Source organism: Oncorhynchus tshawytscha, linkage group LG25 (assembly GCF_018296145.1).
Source record: "Oncorhynchus tshawytscha isolate Ot180627B linkage group LG25, Otsh_v2.0, whole genome shotgun sequence".
Lineage (NCBI taxonomy): Eukaryota > Metazoa > Chordata > Actinopteri > Salmoniformes > Salmonidae > Oncorhynchus > Oncorhynchus tshawytscha.
Window position 1 is genome coordinate 5143462 of NC_056453.1, and position 18598 is coordinate 5162059.

At 41.8% G+C, this 18598-nt stretch overlaps 1 protein-coding gene across 2 annotated transcripts in view; it reads left to right on the top strand.

The window, feature by feature from the left end:
- Positions 1-820: 820 nt before the first annotated feature.
- Positions 821-18598, top strand: part of LOC112224092 (histone acetyltransferase KAT7) — a 29732-nt gene continuing 11954 nt past the window's right edge. The window contains exons 1-8 of one of the 2 annotated variants that reach the window (XM_024387395.2): positions 821-1002; positions 3727-3877; positions 9579-9815; positions 9963-10045; positions 10170-10250; positions 10342-10440; positions 10624-10734; positions 10871-11074. In XM_024387395.2, the coding sequence (XP_024243163.1) occupies positions 985-1002; positions 3727-3877; positions 9579-9815; positions 9963-10045; positions 10170-10250; positions 10342-10440; positions 10624-10734; positions 10871-11074 (984 nt within the window). In that variant the 5' untranslated portion in view covers positions 821-984. The remainder of the gene's footprint in view (positions 1003-3726; positions 3878-9578; positions 9816-9962; positions 10046-10169; positions 10251-10341; positions 10441-10623; positions 10735-10870; positions 11075-18598) is intronic. The other variant, XM_024387396.2, reaches the window with a different exon arrangement.

The window sequence follows — 18598 nt, forward strand, 5'->3', positions numbered from 1 at the left end:
TAGACTTGTGGAGGTCTTGGCTGATTTCTTTTGATTTTTACCATGTTGTCAACCAAAGAGGCACTAAATTTGATGGTAGGCCTTGCAATACATCCACAGGTACACCTCCAATTGACTCAAATTAAGTGAAATAATCTGTCTGTAAACAATTGTTGGAAAAATGACTTGTGTCTTGCACAAAGTAGATGTCCTAACCGACTTGCCGAAACTAGTTTGTTAACAAGAAATTTGTGGAGTGGTTGAAAAACGAGTTTTAATGACTCCAACCTAAGTGTATGTAAACTTCTGACTTCAACTGTAAATGATTGAGCCTAGTGCCATGGTACTTACTGTTTGATTGAATGACACAAACAGTGTCTTAAGATGATAAAGGAAGTTTCTGTTTTGCAGTGATACTAACTACTTTGTTACCACAAACAATGGTCCAGAGACAAATATCAAATAGATGCAAAACTAGGCGTTGATGGTGTAGCAGCTAATGTATGTATTTACCCTTTGATGAGCAGTGACCTTGAGAAGAACAAATAGGCTTGTTACCATATAGACTATATTGTTACAACCAACCAGTGGGATAACATTTGCTTTGGTTTTGGTATCAGACAACACATAGTTCTCCCATAGCACAGATAGCTTTACAACTCGTATCAATGTATGTAAGCTAGTAGAACTGTAAAAGAGTCATACAAATTGGAAAGAAAGACACATAATTGTACTGTACCTTTTTCAAAGGTTTTGGGTTTAGACCAATGATTTTTGGTTTTATGTAGATCATTGGCTTGGACCATGTACTGTGTCATGCCACCCATGCCACCCAGTGGAGACAGTCCCACATTACACAAAAACACAAGAGGTGTTCCAACCAGAAGATGTGGCGCGAGACATAGCTACCTAATATTGTGTGTACATACAAACTTTTAAAGTAAAAATCGAATCTAAACTAGGTCCAACCGCAGCAGCTATTATACGTAGTTTCTCAAGGCAAAAATGCCCCGTAGAAGACAGGTAAGACAAATATATGTCGGAAGATGGCTAGCTGGATAAGCTAACCAAGTCAAATACCGGTAACTTAGCTAGCTAGAACAGTTAGCTATGCTAGCATAACGTTGCTGAAAGGCGCGTTTCTATTGTGTCGATTTGAAAGTATTTTACGTTGTTAGCTAACGTTATCTTGTATATAAACAAAATGCATAACCATTAGTTAGCTAGCCAAGATGGCCTCTTTTTACGCTTATAAGCTAGATAGCTGATGCTAATATTGTGTTGTACTAACGTTACCAGCTAGCTAGGCTGTGTTTACGGTCATATTTTATCGTGGCGCGGGTAGCTACTAACTACTTAACTAAATATCTCAATTATTAGAATTTGATACATTAACGTTAAATAATCTAACGTTGGCAAATTGTTTATTAGCTACTGATGAAGTGGCAATAATTCTACTTCTAGCTCATTTAGATAATGCCGGAAGATACTGACCCTACCGTTACGCTTGTTAACACTGAGCTGCACTGAGGTCGGAACACAATCTTGCTTACATTAAAAGCCCATGTGTACTTGATCCGAAAATGTGGGGGAGGTTCTGTATGGAGGGTGTGGCTCAATTGCGCAGCCTCCATCGGCATGCAGAGGCCAAATTGAGCTCCATACCGCATTGCTGTGCGCCTCCCAAATGTTGCTCCATATATAGCTCCTCATTGACATGATTGGTTTACAGTAGGTGGGTCCTGTATAAACACAAACTCACTTCCTTGACTTCCTTCACAAGACAAGAAGTATGAATGCCCTGACTTCTGCAGAGGCCCTATCACTTTAAATGCTGCACGGTCAATGCAGACCTCTGCTTGACCAGGCAGCGCCTTTTAGACACCATGGAGTCAGAGCGAGATATGGGTCAGAAAATGTACCTCAATGCAAGGTTGAGATATCCCACATTTAACTTTTCCACACTACTTCACCGAGAAGATTGAAATACTTATAGTTTCCACGGAAAACGTTCGTCCTCATGCTAGCTACCAGTAGTAGGATGTTAGTCGGCCTTGATTATGACTCTCAGTTCTATTACATTACACATAAAAGTAATTGGCGGAAGGTGTCTTCTGTAGGGGGGAGTTTTGTTAAGAGCCACAACACTCGGTCAGAACTTTGACACGCATGGCTGGTTTTGGAACAATAAGGACCTTATTTTTCATATTGCCGAGAAATAGTTTTCAAAAAACTAAATATTTAATTGATACACACCTTTTTATAGGGTTAGGATTTCCACACAGCCATATTTCCATGTTACAGTGCTTGTTTATGGAAAACAGAAGAAAGACACAGTGTGCTAATTTGTTGTTTGCATTTTTGGAACACCTGTGTGTAAACGGAAGACAGATGCCACAAATGTGTTGCCACTGAAAAATACTGTCGGCTGCAACTGTGTTAAAACTAGTTAAAACAGTGTACAGTAAGTGTTTATTTTGCATTTGTGAAATTATTTTGTTGTGATATGAACGTAAAGGGATTTATGTTTCTAGGACCGTACTGCAATTGAGAATCGATTCCCGTTTAGATGGAGTATTTGCCTGTTTTGACTTCCAGAGCCAATTCACACTTTAAACAGAACATGTAAGGTCCTTGGACTAAGGAGTAATGTTAGGCTCCTTTAGTCCAATATTGGGCTAAGGTAAAGCAACAAACAATGGACGTAATACAATAATTATACAAAAAAACGCAGTTAACAAATCTGTTTTCACTAAATGTCAATAATGTGGTCGTCAAAATACATGATAAATCATTTGAAAACAACGTGGCAGTTGTTAACCATGTCTTAAAATCCCAATACTGTACGTTATGATATTAACATGATATGAGCCTAAATTTAAAGCAAGCACCGTGCTAAGAAGGCTGTGTTGGTGGGGGGTGATGTGTGTGAGTGGGTGGGTGGGGATGGTGTGTGTGTGTCTAATTTGCATAAAGTAGTATTCTAGTTTCATAAAATGTTTCAAATGGTTACAAACTCAGTTTTGCATAAATAATGAAGATTTGTTAATAATATGACAAGCCTACCTTAAATGATTGGTCTTAAATGACTGTAATTATGTATTCCGTACTGCCTAATTTGCATAATAGAGCATTTTAATTGAATAATTTGTTAATAATATGACCACCCTATCTTGAGATATTGAACAAAATGTGTAGAAGTTAAGAATCCTATCCTCGTGAAATAAAGTATTATGTGTTCCTAATAAGCTTCTATATAACATGGAATACAAAATATAACACCAGAACCCCAGTTTCATTTTGTTCCCTAACACCCAACCAGTAGCCACAGAAACCATTACAGAATGGCACGTTGCGTTTAACAACAAAGGAGCTGATTGGCTGACACTGCCATTCCAAAATGGCTGTGGTGGCTACTGCTAGCTAGCATGAGGACAGCAAGGGTAGTTTTCCAGGAAAACTAGCAGTATTTCAATCTTGTCAGTGTGGATAAAGGTACATTTTGGAGTACAGTGGCATATCCCATCCCTGCTTCGAGGTACGCTTTCCGGCTCCCTGTGTTAATGTATCCACGGTTGCGTTCCGACCTCAGGGCAGCTCAGTGTAAACAAGCTTACCGGTAGGGTGAGTATCTTCTAGCAAGCTAACTTATAGCTAACGTTAGAGCCACCATGGAAAGTAAATGGCTAGCTATCTTCTGTTCTAGCATTAACTTTACTAATCCTGCTTTATTTCATTTTCTCATAGAGAGTGCATGTGGGGAGCGGCTCTGATGGGACTGAAGATTCAGACTCTTCTGCTGAGCGGGAACAAACGAACAGCTCGGAGAGTGATGGAAACATACCCAAGAGAACACGCCTCACAAGAGCATCTCTGCGCCTCAGCCAAAGCTCACAAGGTAAAGCCATGGGATGGATGCTTTAGCTGGGAATCAAAACCTACATTGCAATTGAAATAGTTAGGCTAGCTAACAGTGAGACAGTCACCTGTCGAGGAGACCTTGTGGGGGCTAAGAATTGCTAAAAGATTCCATTATTGTATCCTACATTGTAGGGTGTCCACCCACCAGGGTTTCTGTTAGGAAAAAGTCTGGCCGGACATGTGACCGGCAAAATAAAAAGTTACCGGACAATGAAGACATGTACCAGACCCATATGCATGGGTGGGTAACCTGATTAGGGGGTCCACCCACTGTGCTCAGAATGACAGAAATCATATTTAGAATATGGTAGTTCATCAACTGGGGAAAAAACAGCTCTGACTGGGGGAAAAATTGTTTTGAACGTTCAACTTCCTCTTCTAGAGCTCAGATTTTCCAACCTGAAGATGGCTGACGTCATGATTTGACCCCGAATTTTTCAGAGTACTGCAGCAGCAGCTCTTGCACTGTCTGACAGATTTTCCTCTCAAAGGCTTTGTATCTGTATGCTGTACGAGTCTAATAACTAACATGGGCTACATATTGAATATACTGTATAAACTCGCCAATTTAATTCCACAAAATTATGCAAATTCACCTAGACCGATAAGCATGACCAGTCAAATTACATCGACTGGTCTTACCATCAATGACTAGGCTAAAAAGTATTATTTCGCAATGGGACTTTTTCTTCTTCTTCTCCTGGTTATTACCGGCTAACAGAAACTCTGACACCCACTCCGCACAGAGTGGAAGAAATTGCGCTTTGGTGATGAAATTTGACTTCCTTATGTTATACAATACATTTTACCAAGAGAAATATGATTCTTCATGTTCTGAATTGTTCAGTGGGGTCTTTCTCTAACATATCATTAACATTGTATACAAAACTACAGATTTTTCATAACCTAACACATCCGATAATAAGCACCGAGCTCTGTTGACAGAGTGCCACCGCATTCTCCTATCGACTTTTGTGGATTTTACATGTTGTGGTGGTGTCTGCATAGTTGTATCCACGGGTCGCAAAATGAATATGATATGAGCTAGATTAAATGGAAAAGGATTTGAAAATAAAAAGCTTGCAGTACGCTCAGTGCTCCGTTGACAATTTACAAAAATAAGCTTGTTTTTGTGAATGGAATTTCGCATTAATATTAAAAGCGTATACTACAATATGAACATACTGCATGCCATGTCTCAAAATCAATATCTAACTTACCTCTATATTGTTTTATGTTCTTCGGATTTGAGAAGAAAGACGAGTTCAACAGTGAGCCTGTCAGTTAGCGTTACATCCAGACCGCTCACCGCATGTTGATTTTGTCCACCCACACCAGACGCGATCAGGACACGCAGGTTGCAATATCAAAATGAACTCTGAACCAACTATATTAATTTGGGGACAGGTCGAAAAGCATTAAATATTTATGGCAATTTAGCTAGCTAGCTTGCTGTTGATAGCAAATTTGTCCTGGGATATAAACGTTGAGTTTATATGCACAAGGTCCTCTACTCCGACAATTAGTCCACACATAAAACGGTCATCTGAATCGTTTCTAGTCATTTGACCCCAACCGACCTCACTACTAACTGGACCCTTATGATCACTCGACTAAGCATGCCTCTCCTTAATGTCAATATGCCTTGTCCATTGCTGTTCTGGTTAGTGTTTATTGGCTTATTTCACTGTAGAGCCACTAGCCCTGCTCACTATACCTTATCCAACCTTTCAATTCCACCACCCACACATGCGATGACATCACCTGGTTTCAATTATGTTTCTAGAGACAAAATCTCTCTCATCATCACTCAATACCTAGGTTTACCTCCACTGTATTCACATCCTACCATACCTTTGTCTGTACATTATTCCGTGAAGCTATTTTATCGCCCCCAGAAACCTCCTTTTACTCTCTGTTCCATACGTTCTAGACGACCAATTCTCATAGCTTTTAGCTTTTTTTTTCTCATAGCTGTTCCCCTGGTGATGTAGAGGTGAATCCAGGCCCTGCAGTGCCTAGCTCCACTCCTATTCCCCAGGCGCTCTCTTTTGATGACTTCTGTAACCGTAAAAGCCTTGGTTTCATGCATGTTAACATTAGAAGCCTCCCCCCTAAGTTTGTTTTATTCACTGCTTTTGCACACTCTGCCAACCCGGATGTTCTAGCCGTGTCTGAATCCTGGCTTAGGAAGACCACCAAAGATTCTGACATTTTCATCCCTAACTACAACATTTTCAGACAAGATAGAACGACCAAAGGGGGCGGTGTTGCAATCTACTGCAAAGATAGCCTGCAGAGTTTTGTCCTACTATCCAGGTCTGTACCCAAACAATTTGAACTTCCACTCTTAAAAATCAACCTCTCTAAAAATAAGTCTCTCACCGTTGCCACCTGCTATAGACCACCCTCTGCCCCCAGCTGTGCTCTGGACACCATATGTGAACTGATTGCCCCCCATCTATCTTCAGAGCTCGTGCTGCTAGGCGACCTAAACTGGAACATGCTTAACACCCCAGCCATCCTACAATCTAAGCTTGATGCCCTCAATCTCACACAAATTATCAATGAACCTACCAGGTACCACCCCAAAGTCGTAAACACGGGCACCCTCATAGATATCATCCTAACCAACTTGCCCTCTAAATACACCTCTGCTGTTTTCAACCAAGATCTCAGCGATCACTGCCTCATTGCCTGCATCCGTAATGGGTCAGCAGTCAAACGACCTCCACTCATCACTGTCAAATGCTCCCTGAAACACTTCAGCGAGCAGGCCTTTCTAATTGACATGGCCTGGGTTTCCTGGAAGGACATTGATCTCATCCCGTCAGTAGAGGATGCCTGGTTATTGTTTTTAAATGCCTTCCTCACCATCGTAAATAAAAATGCCCCATTCAAGAAATTTAGAACCAGGAACAGATATAGCCCTTGGTTCTCTCGAGACCTGCCCTTAACCAACACAAAAACATCCTATGGCATTCTGCATTAGCATCGAACAGCCCCCGTGATATGCAACCTTTCAGGGAAGCTAGAAACCAATATACACAGGCAGTTACAAAAGCCAAGGCTAGCTTTTTCAAGCGGAAATTTGCTTCCTGCAACACAAACTCAAAAAAGTTCTGGGACACTGTAAAGTCCATGGAGAATAAGAACACCTCCTCCCAGCTGCCCACTGCACTGAGGATAGGAAACACTGTCACCACCGATAAATCCACTATAATTGAGAATTTCAAGAAACATTTTTCTACAGCTGGCCATGCTTTCCACCTGGCTACCCCTACCCCGGTCAACAGCACTGCACCCCCCACAGAAACTCGCCCAAGCCTTCCCCATTTCTCCTTCTCCCAAATACAGAGCTGATGTTCTGAAAGAGCGGCAAAATCTGGACCCCTACAAATCAGCCGGGCTAGACAATCTGGACACTTTCTTACTAAAATGATCTTCCGAAATGGTTGCCACCTCTATTACTAGCCTGTACAACCTCTCTTTCGTGTTGTCTGAGGTTCCCATAGATTGGAAAGCAGCTGCGGTCATCCCCCTCTTCAAAGGGGGGGACACTCTTGACCCAAACTGCTACAGACCTATATCTATCCTACCCTGCCTTTCTAAGGTCTTCGAAAGCCAAGTCAACAAACAGATTACCGACCATTTCGAATCCCACCATACCTTCTCCGCTATGCAATCTGGTTTCCGAGCTGGTCATGGGTGCACCTCAGCCACGCCCAAGGTCCTAAACGATATCTTAACTGCCATCGATAAGAAACAATACTGTGCAGCCGTATTCATTGACCTGGCCAAGTCGACACCATTCTGTATACTTCTGGCCCTTCATTGGACACTGTGTTAACAACCCTCCAGGCGCGCTTCAATGCCATTACCACTCTCCTCCAATGGCTCTTAAATACAAGTAAAACTAAATGCATACTTTTCAACCGATCGCTGCCTGCACCTGCCCGCCTGTCCAACATCACTACTCTGGACGGCTGTGACTTAGAATATGTGGACAACTACAAATACCTAGGTGTCTGGTTAGACTGTAAACTCTCCTTCCAGACCCACATCAAACATCTCCAATCCAAAGTTAAATCTAGAATTGGCTTCCTCTTTCGCAACAAAGCATCCTTCACTCATGCTGCCAAACATACCCGTGTAAAACTGACCATCCTACCAATCCTCGACGTTGAAGATGTCGTTTACAAAATAGCCTCCAATACCCTACTCAATAAATTGGATGCAGTCTATCACAGTGCCATCCGTTTTGTCACCCAAAGCCCCATATACTTCCCACCACTGCGACCTGTATGCTCTCGTTGGCTGGCCCTCGCTTCATACTTGTCGCCAAACCCACTGGCTCCAGGTCATCTACAAGACCCTGCTAGGTAAAGTCCCCCCTTATCTCAGCTCGCTGGTCACCATAGCAGCACCCACCTGTAGCATTCGCTCCAGCAGGTATATCTCTCTGGTCACCCCCAAAACCAATTATTCCTTTGACTGCCCCTCCTTCCACTTCTCTGCTGCCAATGACTGGAACGAACTACAAAAATCTCTGAAACTGGAAACACTTATCTCCCTTACCAGCTTTAAGCACCAGCTGTCAAAGCAGCTCACAGATTACTGCACCTGTACATAGCCCATCTGTAATTTATCCCAAACATCTACCTCTTTCCCTACTGTATTTATTTATTTAGCTCCTTTGCACCCCATTATTTATATCTCTACTTTGCACATTCTTCCACTGCAAATCTACCATTCCAGTGTTTTATTTGCTATATTGTATTTACTTTGCCACCATGGCCTTTTTTGCCTTTACCTCCCTTATCTCACCTCACTTGCTCACATTGTATATAGACTTATTTTCTACTGTATTATTGACTGTATGTTTGTTTTACTCCATGTGTAACTCTGTGTTGTTGTATGTGTCGAACTGCTTTGCTTTATCTTGGCCAGGTCGCAATTGTCAATGAGAACTTGCTCTCAACTTGCCTACCTGGTTAAATAAAGGTGAAATAAATAAACATTCTAGTCCTCCTTCCAGGCTTTTTCTTCTTTGGACTTTATATGGCAATTGGCATCTAACTTTCATAATAAGGTGTATTACCACAACCGACCGACCTCCGTTCATCTTTCAATCACCCACGTGGGTATAACCAATGAGATGGCATGTGGGTATATGCTTCTAAAAGCCAATGAGGAGATGGGAGAGGCAGGACTTGCAGTGCGTTCTGCGCCACAAATAGAACCAACTTCTATTTTAGCGCTTGGCAACGCAGACGCTCGTTGGTGCGCGTGAGCAGTGTGGCTACAATGATTGAATAACATGTATGTGTACATTTATTTTGCCATGCATGTGACGTGAGCGGGCTGTTCAGCATGACAATTCTCACAAAGAATCCAGTCTAACTGGCGCAATGATATTTTCCAGATTTTTTACCGCTTATTTTCTCTGGCCTCCATTGAATTATTCACCCACGTTTTGGCCATCCTACAAGGGTTAAAACTAAAGTAACTTTTGAACAGATTATGATAGACATGGAGCATTGGTTTTCTTAGAGGAGTATCTTCACATTTAACATGTTATTTTACCCATTGGTCCCATCATTTTATGTTTTTATTGGACACCCTATACATTGCCTTGTAGCTAAATGTGGGGCCGTTTCTCCCACCTACCCATGTAGACACACTTGATGTGAAGCAAGACGAGTCTCCACCGTTGACGCCTACAGGCAACGCCCCGTCGTCTGAGTCTGAGCTGGACATCTCCAGCCCCAATGCCTCCCACGATGAGAGCCTGGCCAAAGACCCTGCCCTCAGAGACTCTGACAAGGACCTCTCCCACCGGCCCAAGCGCCGTCGCTGCCACGAGACCTACAATTTTAACATGAAGTGTCCCACGCCGGGATGCAACTCATTGGGTAAGATAAGTCACCATTTGGTTAGTGGCGCCACTGCTAGTTTACTGGATGCTCAACAAGACTTGTTATGAGTCGTGTTATGATTCTAGTCAATTAAATGTATTCTCTGTAAACTCATTGCTTTTCTTCCTCTCTTGTTTCTCGCAGGACATCTAACAGGGAAACATGAACGGCATTTTGCGGTATCAGGATGCCCACTTTATCACAACCTCTCTGCTGATGAATGCAAGGTATATGTCAAAACAATATTTTCCATTGGTTATGTTATGAGGTACATTAACTTCATTGTCTCCTACGATGAGAGCCACAGAGAATCAAATCCCCAATAAATGTATTCTTCCTTTTTATTGACAGGTGAAAGCAACCACTCGTGAGAAACACGAAGAAGAGGCAAAGGTGCAGGAGGAAAGCAACAGACACGCCACACGACACCAGGTAAAATTAATATGGAATACTTTTTAAGGTGATACATTTTATCATGTTGGAAGTGAAAAAAATCGCAATGAATTTCTGTTGTGTCCACCAGACTCCCACTTCAAGACAGACGAGATACAAAGAGCAGGTGACTGAGATGAGGAAAGGGAGGAACTCTGGGTTGTCTAAGGAGCAGAAGGAGAAATACATGGTGAGACATATTCAAATGACTAAAGGAACAATTATGTTTGCTATGGAGATCTTACATTTTGGTGTCTTGGAATTTGAAACGTATTTCAAGAGTCGTTTTTGTGATGTTGTTATGTAGACTTGGTTTATTGACACAATCAACACTCCATCACCCAACCGTTTTATTTCTCCATCTCGTCCACAGGAGCATCGACAGAGCCACGGCAACACCAGAGAACCTCTTCTGGAGAACATCACAAGTGAATATGACCTGGAGCTCTTCAGAAAAGCCCAGGCACGTGCATCTGAAGATCTGGTAAGAGAAAAACCTCGGTGCACCTACCTCCTTCATTCATAATTAACCAATAGTGATATAGATTGTATTGTAGATAAGGTCATCTTGGTTGTTTAGAAGAATTTCATATTTCACCTCTCTTGTTTCGCACTTATTGAAAACGCCACAGGAGAGGCTGCGGATCCAGGGCCAGATCACGGAGGGCAGCAACATGATCAAGACCATCCTGTTCGGCCGCTACGAGCTGGACACCTGGTACCACTCGCCCTACCCCGAGGAGTACGCCCGCCTGGGACGTCTCTACGTCTGCGAGTTCTGCCTCAAGTACATGAAGAGCCAGACCATTCTGAGACGACACATGGTAAGACAAGGAAGAGCCAGGCTTATCACCTCTTAGGCTTGTGTTACACAAAGCAACTTTCACGCAATTTTAGTTGCAGTTGCAGGTTACGAGTGACATCTTCTCAAGCCCTGCTGGTGCACAAAACAACTCAAATGCAATTGAAATAGCATGCAACAGCCAATCAAATTTAAGCTGCTTTTGTCATATGTTTGGGAGTTCTAAACTTACCCAATGTCATCTGCTGCGTTACATTGTGAATTCACAAATTATTTGTTCATCCAACCGTTTGGTTTTTGTATAAGGATCGAGTTAGATAAGCTGGCTGTACAATTTAGCTAGCTAGCCAAAATAAAATTGCCAGCACCGTTTCAGCACCGCTACGAGCTAACCAAACTAATGCAGTTCATGTTGGACAATTTCAGTTGAATCTGGTCAGAGAGAGTTCTGGGTTAACATAAGAAATTATGTTTAACATGCCAAACCATGTACATAAATCTTTACTAGCCATGATGACAATATTTATTTATACAGCTCCCGTTGGGCTTAATGTCTCTTCTGTATTGGTTCCCGCAGCACTGGCAGCTGTGTTGACATAAAAACATAGGGTTTGAACCTTGGAATGGATCATGTGACAAAATGATTTGTTTTGATTGGCTGTTTCTTGCAACTAGTTGCACAAAGTTGAATTGTTTGCAACTGGATGCAACCAAGTCGCAGATGAATTGCTTATCAGTAGCAGTGTTGCACGAATCAATCGTAATGCAACATAGTTGCAAGCAACTAAAGCTGCGTCCAAGTTGCTACGTGTAACTACACCCTTAAGGCATGAACAGATCACCAAGACTGTCGGCTGCGGTACACCTCTTCCCAGAATGTCAGTCAATGCTTTTTTTGTGTACACATTAGTGATGCATGGGTTGATTCATAACTCGCAGTCTCCGCGGTTATATCCGTGTGCCGGGCGGGTTTAGGGTCATGAAATATTGTGTGTATTAAAGGTGGGTGGGTAGGTTAAATAAAGAGAGAACAACGCATTAAAAATCCCAAATGTATAATTCTTGTGCAATTCATATCTATAGGCTACATTTTGTTTTTTCTTTCGTAATTTTTATCTGGAGTTGGTCCATATGCCCTAAAGTTTAGGCTTAACTGTATGCGTGCCAAATAATCGCCATTTGCCAAATGCTTTTGGGAACTTGGGCAGAAAAAGTTAACATCGATCCAAGATTAAGCCGTTCTTGCAGTAATATGTTACACCAAATGTAAATTTTGACTCGGGAACAGGAGTAGAGAAATATAATATATTTATTTCAGAATGTTGAGAGAATAAATGCGCTGTTAGAATCTTTAGATACATTCTCTATCTTTATCAGCATCATAAAAGCTGCTAGTATTTCAACCACATAAGTTATACATCCAACCCAAACTAAAATCTTAGCGGAAATATGTTGGAGTGTTTTCACTGCTTTTAATTCCCTTTAAACTGGTCAAACTAATGCAGACCTGCACGCATTTTGACGTCAAAGTATGCTGGTACAAAAACACGACACCAAAAATATGCTTCTCGTCGGAACATTGTGTCTGAAGTTGGTGCTGAGCTAATCGGAGGACTTGGGCAAGGAGAAAAATGTCTAGCTCTTCAGTCAGGCACTCCCCGTATTCGTAGTACTATTTTCAGGGCCAATGGAATATATGTGGCGAGGCAGTATTTGCCGCAGCACTAGTTTAATAAAATATATTGATGGAAAGCGTTAAAAATAGGGGCAAAGTTTATTTTTATTTTTTTACCAATTTGCCTCATGGTTTGTGAACTAGCTCACAATGTCTGTCCTTCATATCAGAGTCCTGCTGCAGGCTTTTCGAGTATGTTTAAATGCACACTAATAATGAAATACTCTGCTTATCTTAATCGGCATAAGGTCAAAATTGAAGTACGCATACGCTGATTAAAACCCCTGGCATTCTGAGCAGTCTTTCGAATGATTAGGACATGTAAACACCTTAATCGATCTCCAGCGGTGTATTTGATCAGTGCATGTGCTACAGTAGCACCAGCCGATCGAGCCTCCCTCTTTAGTGCGAGTGAAGTGTGTTCGGAACAACTGAATGAATGCGTCTTAGAAGTCGTTTTCACATATAAAGTTGGTATGTCCAAACTCTGTGTTAAAATGTTTATTTTGATTGGCGATTTTCAGAGTGCCATCAGGTAGCCTGATTTCAGATGTTGCCATGTAAACAGGATTTTTAGGAAAATCGTTCTTGCAAGGTATGTAAGTGTTTTAATCAAACTATTATATTAATCTGACTATCCACAATAATCAGATTATTGTGTGCATGTAACTGCACTCTGCGTGTCTTGACCAATCAGATTCACAGAAATCGCAGGTCGCGCGGATCGTGTACAAAGCGTGCTCTCCACTTTCCTCCGGTATTTATTTAGCAAGCTTGATAACATCATTCCCGACAGACACAAGCAAAAACTCTTTCATAAATGTAGCAGTTTATACACCAGTTTTTATACACCTTTTTTAAAACCATATGACCTGATTAGTAAAAACTCTGGTCCCATCATTTTCAACCTTTTTACAACAGTTTAATCACATCATACCGTTTAAGTTCCAGGGTTTTACCTGGGTAGGTTATCAGATCAGGAAAATCTACAGGCCCCAGAATATTTTTTTCGCCACATCACTCTGGGACATGTGGTGCCACCTCTGACTATTTTCCTCCCTCGAGCTAGATGGCAGCTCTCCACCATTGATATCACTGATGTGTGAGGAAAAGGGGTAGTGAACACGGAGAACGAACTGTTTGCGAAATCCATTTTCCAAAATGTAAGGCCCCCAAGTTGCGCAGCTCCCGAATGGCTACAGACCCTAGTTCGATCCCGGGCTGTATCACAACCCGGCGCACAATTGGCCCAGCGTCGTTCCGTGTTAGGGGAGGCTTCGGCCGGTGTAGGGCGTCATTGTAAAATAAGAATTTGTTCTTAACTGACTTGCCTAGTTAAAGGTTAAAATAAATAAAACATGTGTTAGTCAAGCACAACCACTATTTCAGAGTTAGCTCCTAAACCAAGGTGTCATTACGAAGAAGGTAGTTAGCTACAGCATTTAGTCAACAAAGCGAAAGCACTTTCTTGCCCGCACATGCTTTGATCTCCGCCACCATAGTAGGCACACAAGCGTATTGAAAAGCAAGGAAACGTGCGGTGTTGTGGTAGTTCAGTGTGCATCTCTGCCTGGATGGAAAGGCCGAGAGAGTTGTTCAGCTAATACGACCTTCACAGAAAGTTATGTTAGACGGTGAAAGATTAGTAGGCCGATGTTAATGAACCAATTCTTGATCTGTCCTCTTGATATAGCTGTATGCTCAACAGTAGATTTCCAATGATGTGAAATAGCCAGTTCACCAATGACAAGGCATGTTGAATGAATGGTAGCCTAGTAGTCAGACCTAACTTGATGGATTAGGTCAGGAATGGAAATCTGGAACAAGCTCATATAGGCCTAGTTCAGTTGTTTCATAATATTCCAAATAGCCTACAGTAAGCTAGACTACTACATTGCATCCAGTAATTGAATTATTCCGAAGGTAGCAACACATCTGCCACACTGATCCTTAACACTGGAGCTCCCCAGGGGTGTGTGCTCAGTCCCCTCCTGTACTCACTGTTCACCCACGACTGCAAGGCCAGGCACGACTCCAACACCATCATTAAGTTTGCAGACGACACAACAGTGGTAGGCCTGATCACCGACAACGACGAGACAGCCTATAGGGAGGAGGTCAGAGACCTGGCCGGGTGGTGCCAAAATAACAACCTATCCCTCAACATAACCAAGACTAAGGAGATGATTGTGGACTACAGGAAAAGGAGCACCGAGCACGTCCCCATTCTCATCGACGGGGCTGTTGTGGAGCAGGTTGAGAGCTTCAAATTCCTTGGTGTCCACATCAACAACAAAGTAAAATGGTCCAAACACACCAAGACAGTCGTGAAGAGGACACAACAAAGCCTATTCCCCCTCAGGAAACTAAAATGATTTGGCATGGGTCCTGACATTCTGACCGGTTGCATCACTGCATGGTACGGCAATTGCTCGGCCTCCGACCGCAAGGCACTTCAGAGGGTAGTGCGTACGGCCCAGTACATCACTGGGGCAAAGCTGCCTGCCATCCAGGACCTCTACACCAGGTGGTGTCAGAGGAAGGCCCTAGAAATTGTCAAAGACCCTAGCCACCCCAGTCATAGACTGTTCTCTCTACTATCGCATGGCAAGCGGTACCGGAGTGCCAAGTCTAGGACAAAAAGGCTTCTCAACAGCCCAAAACCTACATGTACATACTACCTCAATAATCCTGACTAACCGTTGTCTGTATATAGCCTTGCAACTATTATTTTCAAATGTCTTTTTACTGTTGTTTTATTTCTTTACTTTCTTTACACACACACACACACACACACACACACACACACACACACACACACACACACACACACATATACCCTTTTCGCACTATTGGTTAGAGCCTGTAAGTAAGCATTTCACTGTAAGGTCTACACCTGTTGTATTCGGCGCACGTGACAAATAAACTTTGATTTGAAAATAAATAATTAAGTCAGTTTACATTTTCACTAGACTACAGGTGTGTCATTGATACCACCTCAATATCATTTAGGATCAAACACAAAACTTCTGTGCTGGCTAAATATGATAGAATTTAAGGCTCTAGGTTTCAGGAAATGGCAGTTACAGGCTTTTCAAAAATGCAAAATGCTCCAATTTCTTGAGGGGGAAGTAGACTGACCCCTCCTGCCCTACCCAACCTTATGCCTACATCAGCACCACCTTGTCAGAAAATCCCAGGGAGAGCTCTGATTTTACATCTAAACATATTTCTAGTTTGCTACTGAAGAGCAGCTAATTACCAAGTACCCATAACAGTCTATAGTCTACCATTCACAGTGAGGCAGTCTTCTGCCAACATCATTATAAGGCTAAAAAAGGTGCATTGCCTATGATTTGACCAGTGGGGGTGTCGCAAGTGCACCGTTGTGGGGTCCGGTGGTGCCGGCGCCGCACTGAAGTGGTACTCATCAAAAATATTCAAGGTTGGCATGTCTGCTGATGTCATTTGAACGGTTGATCTTTCCCCCTTTTTTTGGTTATTGTATTCTCTCCCTGGTCTCTAAACCTCTTTGCTGCGTGAGGGAAGCAGACGTAAAAGAGAACTTTACCAATGTCAACTAGATTTAATCATTCATTTTATTGATGTAGGGTAACAAGTAATGACAAGTGACGCTGCAAGTATCTAATTATAGACAAGTTTATCAAGTAGCCTACCAAAATGTTGAAAATTATAAGCAGAAACATAGGCCTATCCAAATTAATAATCATAATAATCCCGCACCCCCTGTCAATAAATTGTTCTGGCATCTCTGACTATACAGCACATTATGTTTGCGGGTTAGGGTCAGGTGCTGCGGGCCTGAGCTTTTCACTTTATCACATATAGTTGGGCGGTTGCGAATGGGATATTGGCAATTGCGGGAGATCAAACAGCTGACCCACTAATACATACAGAAAGTATTCACACCCCTTGACTTTTCCCAAAATGTAGTGTTATAGCCTGAATTTAAAATGTATTATATTAAGATTTTTTTGGTCACTTTCCTACACACAATAACCCTTAATGTCTAATAGAATTATGTTTTTAGTTTATTTTTACAAATTAGTAAAACATGAAAAGCTGAAATGTCTTCTCAATAAGTATTCAACCCATTTGTTATAGCAAGCCAAAATAAGTTCAAGAGTAAAAATGTGTTTAAGTCACATAATAAGTGGCAGAGACTCACTCTGTGTGCAATAAATCTGTAAGGTCCCTCAGTCGAGCTTTGAATTTCAAACACAGATTCACAAAGACCAGGGAGGTTTTTTCCAATACCTCGCAAAGAAGGGCACCTATAAATAAAAAAATCTGACATTGAATATCCCTTTGAGCATGGTGAAGTTATTCTTTACACTTTAGATGGTATATCAATACACCCAGTCACAACAAAGATACAGGTGTCCTTCCTAACTCAGTTACCGGAGAGGAAGGAAACCACTCAGGGATTTTACCAATGGTAACAGAGTTTAAAGGCTGTGATAGGAGAAAACTGAAGATGGCTCAACAACATTGTAGTTATTCCACAATACTAACCTAATTGACAGTGAAAAGAAGGAAGCCTGTACAGAATACAAATATGCCAAAACGTTCTGTTCTGTTTGCTACAAGGCACTAAAGTAATACTTCAAAAAATGTGGCAAGCAATTAACTTTTTGTTCTGAAAACAAAGTGTTCTGTTTGAGGCAAAGTGGCAGAGTTACAATTTTGACTTATATCTGCTTCAAAATCTATGGCAAGACCAGAAAATGGTTGTCTAGGAATTATCAACAAACAATGTGACAGAGCTTGAAGAATTTTGAAAAGAATAATAGGCAAATGTTTCACAATCCAAGTGCGGAAAGCTCTTCGAGACTTACCCAGAAAGACTCACAGCTATAATCGCTGCCAAGGTGATTCTATTGACTATTCATCTAATCAAGATATATTAATGTTTTATTTATTATACATTTTTTTCAAATATAAGAATTTGACTTCCACTTTGATATTGCAGAGTATTTTGGGGAGATTGTTGACAAAAAATGACAAATCAATTTGAATCCCACTTTGTAACACAAGAAAATCTGGAAAAAGTGAATTGGTGTGAATACTTTCTGAAGGCACTGTAGTGCTGTACATCGGGGTTCAGCCTGGTTAAAATACTCCAGGCCAGAAGGTGGCAGTAGCGTTGCTTTCGCGTTGTTTACATGTCAAATATGATAATTTCCCCCCATCGTTTTACTACGTACACTGAACAAAAATATGAACGTAACGTGCAACAATTGAACTATTTTACTGAGTTACAGTTCATATAAGGATATCAGTCAATTTAAATAAATAAATTAGGCCCTAATCTATGGATTTCACATTACTGGGCAGGGGGGCAGCTATCGGTGGGCCTGGGAGGGCATAGGCCCACCCACTAGGGAGCCAGGCCCAGCCAATCGGAATGAGTTTTTCCCAACAAAAGGGCTTTATTACGGACAGGAGTACTCCTCAGTTTCATCAGCTGTCCGGGTGGCTGGTCTCAGATGATCCCGCAGGTGAAGAATCCAGATGTGGAGGTCCTGGGCTGGCGTGGTTAGACGTGGTCTGCAGGGGCGAGGCCGGTTGGACGTACTCCCAAATTCTCTAAAACGACGTTGGAGGTGGCTTATGGTAGAGAAATGAACATTTAATTATCTGGCAACAGCTCGACCCCTCAAAACTTGAGACATCTTTGGCATTGTGTTATGTGACAACTGCCTTTTATTGGCCTATTATTGTCCCCAGCACAAGGTGCACCTGTGTAATGATCATGCTGTTTAATCAGAGATGTATGTAAACACATTTGAGCACAACATTTTAGAGGAATCTGCTTTGTGCGTATTAAAAGTATTTTATTTCAGCTCA